The 12,742-nt window shown below is 39.1% G+C and overlaps 1 protein-coding gene across 2 annotated transcripts in view; it reads left to right on the top strand.

Annotated features, from left to right (window-relative positions):
* Window positions 1-165: 165 nt before the first annotated feature.
* The window catches only part of CFAP97 (cilia and flagella associated protein 97), a 36,054-nt gene continuing 23,477 nt past the window's right edge, over window positions 166-12,742 (top strand). Inside the window, exons 1-2 of one of the 2 annotated variants that reach the window (XM_061177312.1) lie at window positions 166-251; window positions 7,590-8,647. In XM_061177312.1, the coding sequence (XP_061033295.1) occupies window positions 7,594-8,647 (1,054 nt within the window). In that variant the 5' untranslated portion in view covers window positions 166-251; window positions 7,590-7,593. The other variant, XM_061177313.1, reaches the window with a different exon arrangement.

The raw sequence follows: 12,742 nt of genomic DNA, 5'->3' as shown, positions 1-12,742 counted from the left end.
GCGGGGCCGGTCCGCCGCGCTCTGTGACGCCCGCCACGAGGAGCGGCGCCGCGCGGGGCCTCTGGCACCGCCCGGTTCTCACGGGACTCGTCGCGTGCCCCTGTGACCTCCTTTCCCGTTCCGCTCTCTCCGCCTCCGGAAGCTCGAGCCGCCGCCGGGGCCGCGTGGAGGGGCTGCAGGAGCGCGTGCGCGTGCGCGGGGTTGGAACGCCGCGGGCGGCGCTGGGAGGCTGCGGTGGTCGCGGTGCCCAGGTGAGCGGCGCGCGGGCGACCCTTCCTCCCCTCGCAGAGCCCCCGCCCCCCGTTCGGGATCCGTTTTCCTCTCCGGAGCCCAGGCCTCGCAGGGTCGGTATGCGGAAGCCGGCGCGGGAGGTTAGGAAGGCGGGCCGGCCGGGCCCCCAGCCCTGCGCCCCGCCTCCTCTGCGGCCCGGGCAGACCCTCGGACGGCGGATGTAACCACCGCGGAGGCGTCCGGGCCGGCGGGACCACGGGGCCCGCAGCCCCAGCCGGCCGCGGTGGGATGGCACGGCCTGCCCTGGGGCGCGTTTGCGGGTGGCTTGGTGGTCGGGGTCGGCCGTGAATTTGAGACGTGGTTGCGACCGGGATCCCGGCTCAGGTCACCGCCGCCCACCTCCGGGGACTTGACCCTGGCCCCTGAGGCTGGAGGGGGATGTCAGTTATTATCCGCTACCTAGCGGGGTCAGAAGGGGGTCGTGTAAGGAACCTGAGTTCCTGGAATACAGGTGTTTACTTTGGCCCGAGATTTTCGTGTACCCAATCGGTTACCTTCTTTGGACCAAATCATATGTCAAACTACAGAAATGTAATGTCACAGTATCAAAATGGCAGTTAAAAATGCCAGATTCCTCTTTGTGTGTTTTCCTGATGTAACGTGAAAGCATCAGTATTTCTATTGCTGGTTCTGCAGGGGCTGTACAAATTGTGAGTGTCCAAGTGATTCCCGGGCACCTTTGGCAAGCACTGTTCCTCATTGAGCACGAGCAGGGTTATTGCAGCCTGATGAACTGTCATTTGATTTGAATCTCACTAACTTTGAAGTGAATGTTATCAAAAGGATTGCTTAGTGGGACAGTTGGATAATTTTTCCGTTAATTAAATCACCTGAATGTTTAAGTCCTTACAATAACCGGTCTGTTGGATGTTATGAACCTAAACTTAAACCTGAAAAGTCTCCCAGGCAATGGGCTATGCACCCCTCTCATAAACTGTGACCACTTATGGAGACAGATGCTTACACGTACTGGGGACTACAGGAACCTTGTAAATGCAGGTAAGGGGATAGTTGATTCCGGTGTGTGTGGGGGGGCGGTGAGGGACAGCTGTAGGAAACTAGCTCAGGTGAAAGAGGTGATTTTTCTGCTTACGTAACTGGCTAGCAAAGGGCAGAACTAGGGCTCAGCCTTAAATCTCCTAACTCCAAACTCCTTCATCAGATAAACATTCTTTGAATGTCTAGTATTTGTCAGGTCCTACTTTAGGCACTAGGATATAAAGATGAGCAAGATACCAGGAGTTCCCAGTCTGGTAAGACAGGAAAGGCGGGAAACAGCTTTGAAAAACAGGGATTTCAAAAGAAGGATCTGTAATGATTTGGCTTACGGTTAGACTTTGGGATTTAGACCTAGTTCATGTTAGGGTTGGGAAAGGTCATAGCCTCCAAATTTATAATTCCCTCTGCAGCATCCTAGCAAATGGCCATCCAGTCTTTGCTCCAACATTATGTAGTGACTTACGGCTCCTAATTTTAGAAGGCAGCCCATTCCATTTTTGAGCAATTCTAATGTTAAACTCAGAACAGCTTTCGTATGCACTCCATCTGCTCATGCAAGTTCTACCTCTGGAGCTACAAATAATAGCTCTCAAGTCTGAACACACCCTTTCTCTTAGTCATTTCTTTTATTCCTATGAGCCCTTGGTCTGTAAACCAATTAATCATAACTTCAGTTCTAGACTCTTCACCATAGCACCCAGGGCTAAGTGCTTCATTCAAAAAGATGTTGCGGAAAAACCTGAATGAACTTTTTGGCCAACCCAATGGTTTGACCAAGCAGAATGTAATGCAAGTTGTCCTACACTGTATGTTGCTACCCCAGGTTTAGTGACTTCCAGAAATGTCACTCTCCTTGCCAGAAATACCTTTGGAATTCACTACTCTCTCTGGAAAGGGGGTTGGGTCCCAGGCTCAGCTTGGGATAGAGAGTCACAGGTTAATTCAAAGTTCTGAATTCTTATTACCTAGGTCAACACTTCTAAATTTACCTAAGGTGACTGGTTTATTTAATTTGCAATGCCAGTGGAATTTGTTCCAGATTACTATGTTAGAGGAAAACTGCTACACAGCGAATATATCTAGTAAAATGTGTGGCAAACACTGGCATATGTATCTAATTTTAACCGTACAGACCACCCTTTTTTGCAAAGAACTGTTTCTAAAGCTCTATTGCTAAACAAGTCCCATTTCCCTTAAATATCCCTGTGACGGGAGGGTCTTCTTATCTTGCCCACTGTTTACCATCAAATAAATAATATCACAACAATGTGTTCTAAAGTTCAAAAAAGGAAGTCTCAGTTCCTAGCCTTTTGGAAGGACCATACTTTGAAGCAGAGTAGAACAGTGGTTAGTAGCATGATCCTCAAGACAGCCTGCTTTAGAATCTTGGCTGTGCCACTTCTTAGCTGTTTGGCTTCGGGCAAGTTCTTGGTCTGCTTCAGCTTCCTCTCTGCCGAATGGGAGTGACAAAATCTCTTAAAGTTATTGTAGAGATTCAATGAGTTAATACTTGTAATGCACTTAGAACAATGCTAGCATGTAAGTACTCAATAATTCTGGCTATTAGTAGTAGTAGAGTAACAGCACTAGTACAAGTGAGACTTAGTTATGTTAGTAATTTTATTTCCATAGAAATGTAAACAAGTTTTGCAGAGGGATGGAAGTTGGAATGATTTGGATGATTAGCTTTTTAAAAGATTTGTTTTTTAAACTGGCTAGGAAAATTTGTGCTCTGGGCTGTGCTATGAAACCCTTCGCTTTTAAAATTTTAAGAAACTTGTAAAAAAATTTCTTGAGTCCTAAAGGCAGTCTTAACCATGGGAAAAACAGTAACCACAACTCTTTTATTCTTTTATTCTTGACATTTTGGATTAAAGGGTGAATTATCTTACAAAAAAGGGTGACTTTGGGGAGAATTTAATGACAATGTTAATAAGAGCTGTCCATCATTCAGTAGCTGATTTGATTTGTTGTTTTTCTTTTTGAACTTAGGTGGGCAGAATTGGATTGATAACGATCAGTCGTACTCTTTAGGTCTGTGATGACCTGTAATCACAGGCCTCTGCCCAAGTTCTTAACTTTTCTCCTTTGTCCACTTTCCTAGCCTCATTCTTCCCTCCGCTTATAGGCTCATACTCTTAGATGTTTAATGTACGTCCTCCCAGCGCATGCTGTAGAATTTTATTTATACGTTTGTGACCTTGAGAATTTAGTTTTGTTTTGTGTGTGTGTGTTGTTTTTCATAATTGTATTGTCATTCATTTAATTCTTTTCTCTTGGTAAATATAATTTTTGTAGATCTCAGCTTATCCTTTTTGACTGATATATAATATATCATATACAACATTTTGCTTATCCATTTTCCTCTTACTAGACATTGAGTTTTTTCTAAGTCAGTGCTGTTACAGACAGGGCTGTGATGAACATCCTTGTACTTGTGCCCAGGAACACACAACTGGGAAGCATCAGAACCAAGTTTTGAGCCTGAGTGTCTGACTCAGTTTGTTCTTTTTCACTGTGCAGACTCCCTGTTATCACTTACTTGCTTAGTTTATTGCATGAACACTATTACAATAACAGTAATGGAAATATTAAAAATGCAGCGGGATTGTTGATTTTTCAACTCTTCATTTTTGTTCTTTTTTCCCCCTACTTTTTGTTTAAATGTCTAAATTGTATTATTAACCCAAGATGGATAACAATTTTGTATTATGCATTTTTCATGCTGATAATAGCACCTAAATCAGGGGTCCACAAAATTTTTCATTAAAGGGGTCAGTTGGTAAATATTTTAGGCTTTGTGGGTCCTATGGTATCGGTCACAGCTACTTAACTCTGCAGGTGTAGTGGGAAAGCTGTCAGAGACAGTTCCTAAACCTGTGAGTGGGGCTGTGTCCCAATAAAACATTATTTACAAAACAAATGGTGGGCCGCATTTAGCCCAGGCACAGTAGTTCGCTGACCCCTGATTTAAATAATTATTTTAATGGATTCATAATATTCCTATATTCAAGTTTTTTTCAGTATTAAAAGAAATGCTGCAACGCACAGTCACAGCCACTAACCATCAAGGAAATGATCTTCCTAAGACTGAACGTCAGAAAAGTAAAGAAGAAAATGACTGACTTAAAGATTGAGTCTGAAGCTGTGACCTGTGAATATCACATGGGTTAAGCAAAAACCTCATAACATCTGGATGCCACACAAAGGAACAACAAACTTTGAGAACTTCAGAGCAGTAGCTGAGAGTGGTGCTAATGCCTTAGATTTTAATCACATCTCTCATTTAAGCCGAGTCTGATCAAAACGGGGGAGTTGTTAAAAAGAAAACTACAGGCTCCAGATGGAGTCACGTCTGCTGGGCCACCCCACCAAACTGGGGCTTCATACCTAACCTACTTGAAGCTTCAACCTCCCCCAGAAATGTAGTCTTAACGGGTCAGTCAGAAATGTTCTGGTCACCACCAGTGAGGTAATCTGTCACAGGGCCCTGTCCATCCCCCAAAGGGAGATGAGGTAAACTGCCACACAGACCCCTTTCGTCCCCCATGGGTAGGTTACCTAAGCCTGAAATAGTCTTTTTTATATATGAGTTCCTTGTCTTGCTTTTAAAAACCTTTCCCTTTCTGTAGCCCTTTGGAGCTCCCCTCTACTCTCTGGGTGGGATGCTGCCTGATTCATTGATTGTTCAATAAAGCCAATTAGATCTTTAAAATTTACTTGTTTGAATTTTTCTTTTTTTTAACATATGTAAAACCTTTGGGGAGGAGGCTTCCTTCTGTGGATTTGAATTTTAAAACATAAAGAGGGCATTAATCCGTGCTATGGGAAATAATATTTCTTGTATTTAATATTTATTAGGAATAAGTTTTACATTCTAATTTTTCTGAAATCTTTAAAATCTACTTACATCTTATTTCAGTTTAAATATAATAATGTGTTAGAATTTTAAAACTCACTTGTACTTAATCCTCTCAATTTATCTTCATTTAGCTTAAATTTTCCTGAATACTGTATACCATTTGCAAACCTGCTTAATTAATGGCACGATTACAATTTTAGTATATTTGATTTTCTTAAGTACCTCAAACAGCTAACAAGACACACTTATAGATCTCACAAAGGAAACCTAAGTACTTAGATGTTTTTTATAAACCTAAGTCTAAACTTAACTGATTTAATCAGATTCCCTTAAGTGTTTAAAAGTTGATTACAGTTAAATTTTTGCAAGTTTAATATATCAGAATCTCTTAAGTATTTCAAAACTTTAACGGCAGAAACCTTAACCTATCATATTAATCTGTCACATTAGTGTTAATAGTATGTTTGGTTGCTTTTTAAATCATGTCTCTACCTACTTGTTTTTATAGATTGCAGGGTCACTTAAACAAAGGCTGCAGAGTATCATGGCTGATTTAGGATACAGATTACATAGTCTTTTATTGCTTGATGTGGTGTAACGGAATTAATCATGATTTGAATATAGTGAACCCCTAATTGGATTGTTGGCTACATATTATTATTATTGGAATTTTGTATATACCTTTCCCTTGACATAGCTCATGTTATTTGCCTCTTTTGAATATCATTATCAACTAATGGCTTTCCACAGAATTACTTTTTTATTTTTAAGTGTATTTTGTGTTTTTTTGTTCTTCAGTGCAGAATTGTCCAGCTTGGACAGTGGAAGCCCCTTTAAACTGAATCCTTTGTTTTATTACCACTACTCTAGGCTTATTGTTTGTTTTTACCTCCAGAAATGGAATCAGCTGCCTTCCAAAGGATCTTGGTTTTGAGGGGTGGTTTTAGTGGAGAATAGTATTAGAGAGGTCAAACTCTGAATTCTAGATTATTAGTGACAGATTCTGTGACACTGCTGCGTAGACCCCTGTAATAAGAGAGAAAGAAAAATATGACTTTATACTGACGTTTCCAGTTTAATCCCAATTGCATGAAGTATTAAAATACTTTTAAATCAATTTTAATTTTTTACCTTAGTAGTACACATATAAATTTACAGGTCAACTAATAGTTTAAGATTTATAACCAAAATAGTGGTCCTGGCACCACGTTAGCAGCAATTGCTTTGAACTTTTTAATCCATTTCTAATATTTAACTCCATGTGTCTAAATAATATGCCTTAATTTTTCCATTTTAGACAGCCTGTCTGCTATCTCCGTAGATACTAAATCTCTCTTACGCTGGACTCCCTTTAGCAGAATGAGACATGCATACTTTCCCCGTTTTATTGTGGTTATGTAACAATATGTGATTAAATATTCAGAAGTTTTTCCTCCAAGCTCCCTGTACTGTGTATACGTGTGTCTTAGAGTTTTTGTTCCTCTTTAAGAAGGGACAGAGGGAGCTTTTACTTTTACTAGGAGTTACCTCCTGCTGCTCCCCCAGTAAGGGCAGTGAAGGAACAGAATAGGGCAAAGACAAGTACTGAAATAGGGAAGTTTGTTAATCCCCATTGAACTATTTCTACCAGAATGATGTGTGTTTGGGCTGGCTAGGCTGATCTGAAGAGGTTCTAACACCATCCTTTCTTATTCTAAACTCTAACTGTACTTAATTAATAGAATTCAGGTTTTCCTTGGAGTTCAGTCTAGGTATCCATGTTTGTGATATGCCTGATCTCTTATTATTTTCTTGTGAACCAAACTATTAGACTTACTTACTGTTCAGATCATTGGTGCTACTTGATATTATCCCTGTAGCCCCATTATCATTTCACTGAGTTATTGGTTTTTTTAAAAAATAAATTTATTTATTTATTTATTTATTTTTGGCTGCGTTGTGTCTTCATTGCTGCACACAGGCCTTCTCTAGTTGCAGCGAGCGGGGGCTACTCTTCATTGTGGTGCGCAGGCTTCTCAATGCGGTGGCTTCTCTTGTTGCGGAGCATGGGCTCTAGGCGCGCTGGCTTCAGTAGTTGTGGCGCACGGACTCTAGGGCACAGGCTCAGTACTTGTGGCAAGCGGGCTTCAGTAGTTGTGGCTCACGGGCTCTAGAGCGCAGGCTCAGTAGTTGTGGCGCACGGGCTTAGTTGCTCTGCGGCATGTGGGATCTTCCCGGACCAGGGATCGAACCCGTGTCCCCTGCATTGGCAGGTGGATTCTTAACCACTGTGCCACCAGGGAAGTCCGAGTTATTGGTTTTTTGGTGGTGTTTTTTTTGTTTGTTTCATGTTTCTCTTTATCTATTACCCAAACTTCTCAGTTTTGGAAAATTTGCAAAATGAAAAGTATTTGGAAATTACTCTTTCATCTGATGGTTACACTTTCCTTCTTTTCAGATATATGTTTGCCGTCATGGATCGGTTTGGAGATATATCAGAAGGTGAAGTGGACCATTCTTTCTTTGACAGTGACTTTGAAGAAGCAAAGAAATGTGAAAGCAACTCAGTTTTTGACAAGCAAAATGATGACGATGAAGAGAGAATAGATAAAGATACGGAAAATGTAAACTTGAAATTTGGAATACAAAGAAGGAAAAATAATCTTACTGAGAAGAGAACTGAAAGAAATGAGAAAATTCCTCCAGAAGAACACCCCATAGAAAATGATAATATACAAGCTAGGAATTCTTTGTCCTTGACCACTTCTTCAAGATCAAAATTGTGTGATGCTACAGTAGAACATAAAATACACTTGCCCATCCCAAGTAGCATTCCCAAAATTCTAAAAGGTGAACGTGATTACTATACAGATGGAGAGGAAAGCAGTGATGATGAGAAAAACCATCATGTCAGATCAAAGTCAGCTAAACCATCTAATAACTTCAAGAAAAGCACAAGTAAAAAGTATTCCATAAGTAATTCTTCTTCCTCCTCTTCTTCTCTGTCCTCCTCGTCTTCAAGTTCCGATACAGACTGTTCAAATACCGGGTCTGATGTCTGTTTATCTGATTCATCTCCATCATTAAAGAAGCGTCTGTCTGGTGTAACCCACTTGCCACCAAAACAGAAATATAAACTGGGAGAAAAATCAACAGGAGCACAAACTTCAAGTACTAAACCAAAAGTCGGTGACTACACTGAGGAATCTGAAGATACTGTGACAGATGTCACTCCTTTATCGACTCCGGACATCAGCCCTGTTCAGTCTTTTGAACTGGGTGCATCAAACGATCAAAAAATGAAAGTTAAAAGGCAAGAGAACGTGAGTCAAGAAGTATATGAAAATGTTGAGGATTTTAAAGATAATTCAAAATCTTTGAAATCAGCCAAAACAGGGAAAGAAAAACATGAGCCCAGTCTTGCCTCAATGTCGGCAGTGTTGGATTCCAATTTAGACCACAGATACAAGCAAAAAGTCTTACATGACACAATGGACCTGAATCATCTTTTAAAAGGTAATTTTAAAAACTGTGTATTGAATTTAAATATTAAACTTAATATTATATTGAGCTTAAATATTAAATGATATGAATTTGCCTTGATTTTTCTAGTAGGTACGTTTTATTGTTTGGGATCATTGATATTATCATAACTTTACTAAATATTCCATTTAAAAATATCTGGAATATCATTGTTTATATTACTGCAAAGCTACTCAGCTAGGACTAGAAACTACTTCATACTGATTCTGTTTAGTGCCTTACAAACTCAAAATGCCTGGAGAGACCAGATGGATAAAGTAAACAAGAGAAGGGGAGCCAGATGTTTTCCCACGTTTGGTAGAGACACGGGCGTTAAGATATATTTCACTTTCTTCTTTGAGAAAGGCAGCAGCACTAAGGTTAAAATAACCTGACCTGTTTCGGGGAAAGTGGCAAGAATGCTGGCAAATTAGAGAACTCAGAGTAAACTGTAGGAGACTATTCAGATTTTAAATTAAAGGCGAAAGAGCATTACTTGAAAATAATTACCAAGTTGATGAAATAGCATAATTCAAGTTTTAGTTGCTTTAAGATAGAAGTATTTTAGAATTAGGATAATCCTGATTGCTGTATTTCTGTCTCAATTTATTATTACCCATTATTTAGTTTGAAGGGAACAATATATTCCAGGTGAAATAAAAGCAACTTTGAACTTTATCTTTGACTAGTTAATATAAAACTGTAAAAATATTGAACTTGCTGGTTAGGTTTTGGGGCAGTTGGAGATAAAATTTTTAAGTTGTAAATAGGACTCACTGTCTTCGTTTGTTTGAAATGTTATTTGAAAGAATAAATCTTCAGCTACATAATTTACATATGGTGGCAATGTAAGGGCATAAATAAATCCCCTATTTAGTCAAATGAGTCTCATAGATTGATAAAGTGTATTTTGGAGCAGTTTACACTTGTGAATGTTCCCTCTTTTATATGTTTTCTTTGCTCTGATCGTACCTATTGATGTTTAGTGTGTCTGAAAAATCAGATTCTTGGCATTGGCTATTACCATCTAGTGGTTAAGCCTCTACTCAATATATCTTTCCTGATAAATGCTCATTCAGTCTCTTAAAACTTTCAGGATTGAGTTTTCTATTCTTGCCCCTCTCCTTCTTCCCCTAACAACCAAGAGTGATCTTTTAAAAAATAAATCAATCCTACTAGTTTCCTTCTTAACTCTTCAGTGGGCTTACTCTTAGGTTAAATCCAAATTCCTTATCATAGGCTAACAGACTTTATATCAGTGATTTTCGCCCGAGGCAGTACATTAGCATCACCTGGAGAACTGTTAAATTATCAAAACAAACTGTTAAATACCGATGCCTAGGCTCTGCCATGAGATTCTGATGCACTTGGTCTAATATGCAGTTAAGAGTGATGAATGATTCATTGCTGTCCATCATATGGATACTTGCCTACATCTCCTTTCCTCTGTCTCTTTCATTACCTCTTGGTCCAGTCACACTCCTTCCTTACTGTTCTCAGAATACTTTGCATTCATGAGGCATTTTGCACTTGCCGTTGGCCTTTCTCTTTGTAGAGGCTGCTTCAGTCTGTTTCTAGGGTCTCAGCTTCTATGTCACCTTCTCAGGGATACTCTTTCTGAACATTCTGTGTAGAAGCTGCGTACCCCACCCCTGCCTCTCTCTCACAAAAACATATTTCCTTCCATGAGACTCTGGAATTAGTGTAAGCAACATGAGGGCAGCATCTTATTCCTTGATGGAATCCCCAAATCTAGCAAGTATTGGCACGTAATAGACAGTATTTATTAACTGACGGACTGTGAGGACTCTTCTGTTGTTCACAGCTCTGATGGTCAGGAAGTGTTTGTCATGTTTCACTGAAATTTGATTTTGTAACAGTTACCCATTAGCCTTAGGTTTGGCATCTGAAATACACAGAATAAGTCTGTGCCTCTGTCTGCATTATAATCTTTAATATATTTGATTAGTATTCTTCTCTAGGGAATATCTCTAATTTTTTATCAAGCCATTTAGTGTAACAATTTTCACTTAAAAAAAAAAATTGTAATGGCCACTTTGCAGTCTGTAAGATCAGGTGTGTGACGAATCGGGTTGATAATTCGTCAGGTTGAGGGCTGCCTCTGTCTTCATCTCTTCCGGATCTCCAGCACCAGTCCCAGTGCTCTAGCAAAGCAGTTTTCAAACTTTTTGGCCTTAAGACTAAAAGCACTCTTTTAGAAATTATTGAGGACCCCAGGGAGCTTTTGTTTAGTGGGTTATATCTATATAAATATTTACCATATTAGAAATTAAATCAGAAGTTTAAAAAATATTTATTAGTTCATTTAAGAATAGTAATAGTAAACCCATTATGTATTAATATAAGTAACATGTTCTATACAACATAACTATAGTTCCAAAAAAGTTAGTGATTTTTGCTAGTTTCTAATGCCTGGCAATAGCTGGATTCTCATGTCAGCCTCTGCATACAGCTATGGTGATATATTGTTTTGGTTGAAGTATATGAAGAAAATCCGGCTTTACAAGGATATATAACTGGAAATGGAGTGTTTTAATAGCCTTTTCCGTTAATTTTAGATTTTTTTTTGATACCACACCAAGATTCCACAAGTAGTAGTTTCTTAAATGTTAGTTGCAATGTGCAGTTTGAAACTGATATTAATTTGTAGTCCATTACATTAGAATTTATTGCTTGGTCTTACATTTTGAATGTATTGTTTGCACTTGCATGGTTTTGTAACATGATGTATAGGTTATTTGGAAAATGTTGGTTCATTGAGCATATAAATGTTGACATATTTCATAATATACCATACAGAAATCACAGTTGTTAATATCACTACCAATCTCACTAGAAAGCTCTTGGGAAGCTGTCAAGCTCAGGTTTATCAAAAATTCTAATTTTTGCTAAAATGCTCAGATTTTATGATTGCCAACAGATACTGTCAGTTGTTTTTCTTGAAGTGACAGGTTTCTTAAAATCATATTTGTAATGCAAAAAATTGGAAGGTAGTTGAAATTAAACCATAAAAATCTATCTGATGTGATAATGCAGACTGCTCCTAATATTTTGTATTAATAATATGCATCTTAATGTATTTTCTTTTTCTTCTATGTCAAATGTCTATTGCTACATTGTTCTTAATAATTTCTACTGTGATTTATATGTGTTTAAAAGTAGCAGCCAAACATTTGGCATTATAAAGTATCTTACAAAATTTTCTTAGATTAGAAAAGTAAGTATATTGAAAATAAATGTTACAGAAGATAAATTAAAATGTATAATATGACTTGTAGGTTCATTTTAAGGGCCCACTGTTCCATTTTTTTATTTTTATAAGTACTATTTGATTCCACAAATTATAAGCATCACTCCATTCTAGGAATGAGAGAGGACACAGCCAATAAAAATCTTGCTTTAGGAAGAAAACATCTGACCCTTTTGGAATTGTCAGGTTTTAAAAAAACCATCTAATGGAAAATAGTCTGCGATATCTGAGCTTTTTGTTCAGTACCATCAATGATTATGTCTTTGTATTATTTAGGGTGATTTTGGATGTAAGAAACAGAAATTCCTAATGAAACAGTGTTTCTCACATAACAGGAAGTCCAGAGATAAACCAGCTTGAGGGTTGACTGACTCAGTGGCTTAAAAATGTCTTCAGGGACCCAGATTCTGTCACTGTATTCCCCCAGCCCTGGTGTTGGCTTCATCCTTAGGCTACCAGGAGATGTCTGCAGCAACTTTTAGTATCCACATGCAGACATGACAGTGTCCAGAGAAACGGAAGCTGCCTCTACGTCTGGCTCTCTTAGAGTGGAGGAACCTTGAACTGACTTCCACTTATGTCTCATTGCTCAGAACTGAGTTACACTCCCATTCCTGAAACAGTGATTGGCAAGGGGAATGGGATTATTCCAGGCCAGTAAACTCACTCTGGAGTCAGGATTGGGAGTCCGGAGAGGGAGGTCAACTTCCTCTTAAGGACATAGCTTCATGGGGAGGAGCTAGATGTCTTAAAAAAAAAAAAAAAAAAAAATCAGGATGTGTTAATAAGTAAGAAGGAGGAAAGTAGTGTCAGGGAGG

Source organism: Eubalaena glacialis, chromosome 20, assembly GCF_028564815.1.
Source record: "Eubalaena glacialis isolate mEubGla1 chromosome 20, mEubGla1.1.hap2.+ XY, whole genome shotgun sequence".
Taxonomy (NCBI): Eukaryota; Metazoa; Chordata; class Mammalia; order Artiodactyla; family Balaenidae; genus Eubalaena; species Eubalaena glacialis.
This window is presented reverse-complemented; position numbering and strand designations above follow the sequence as displayed.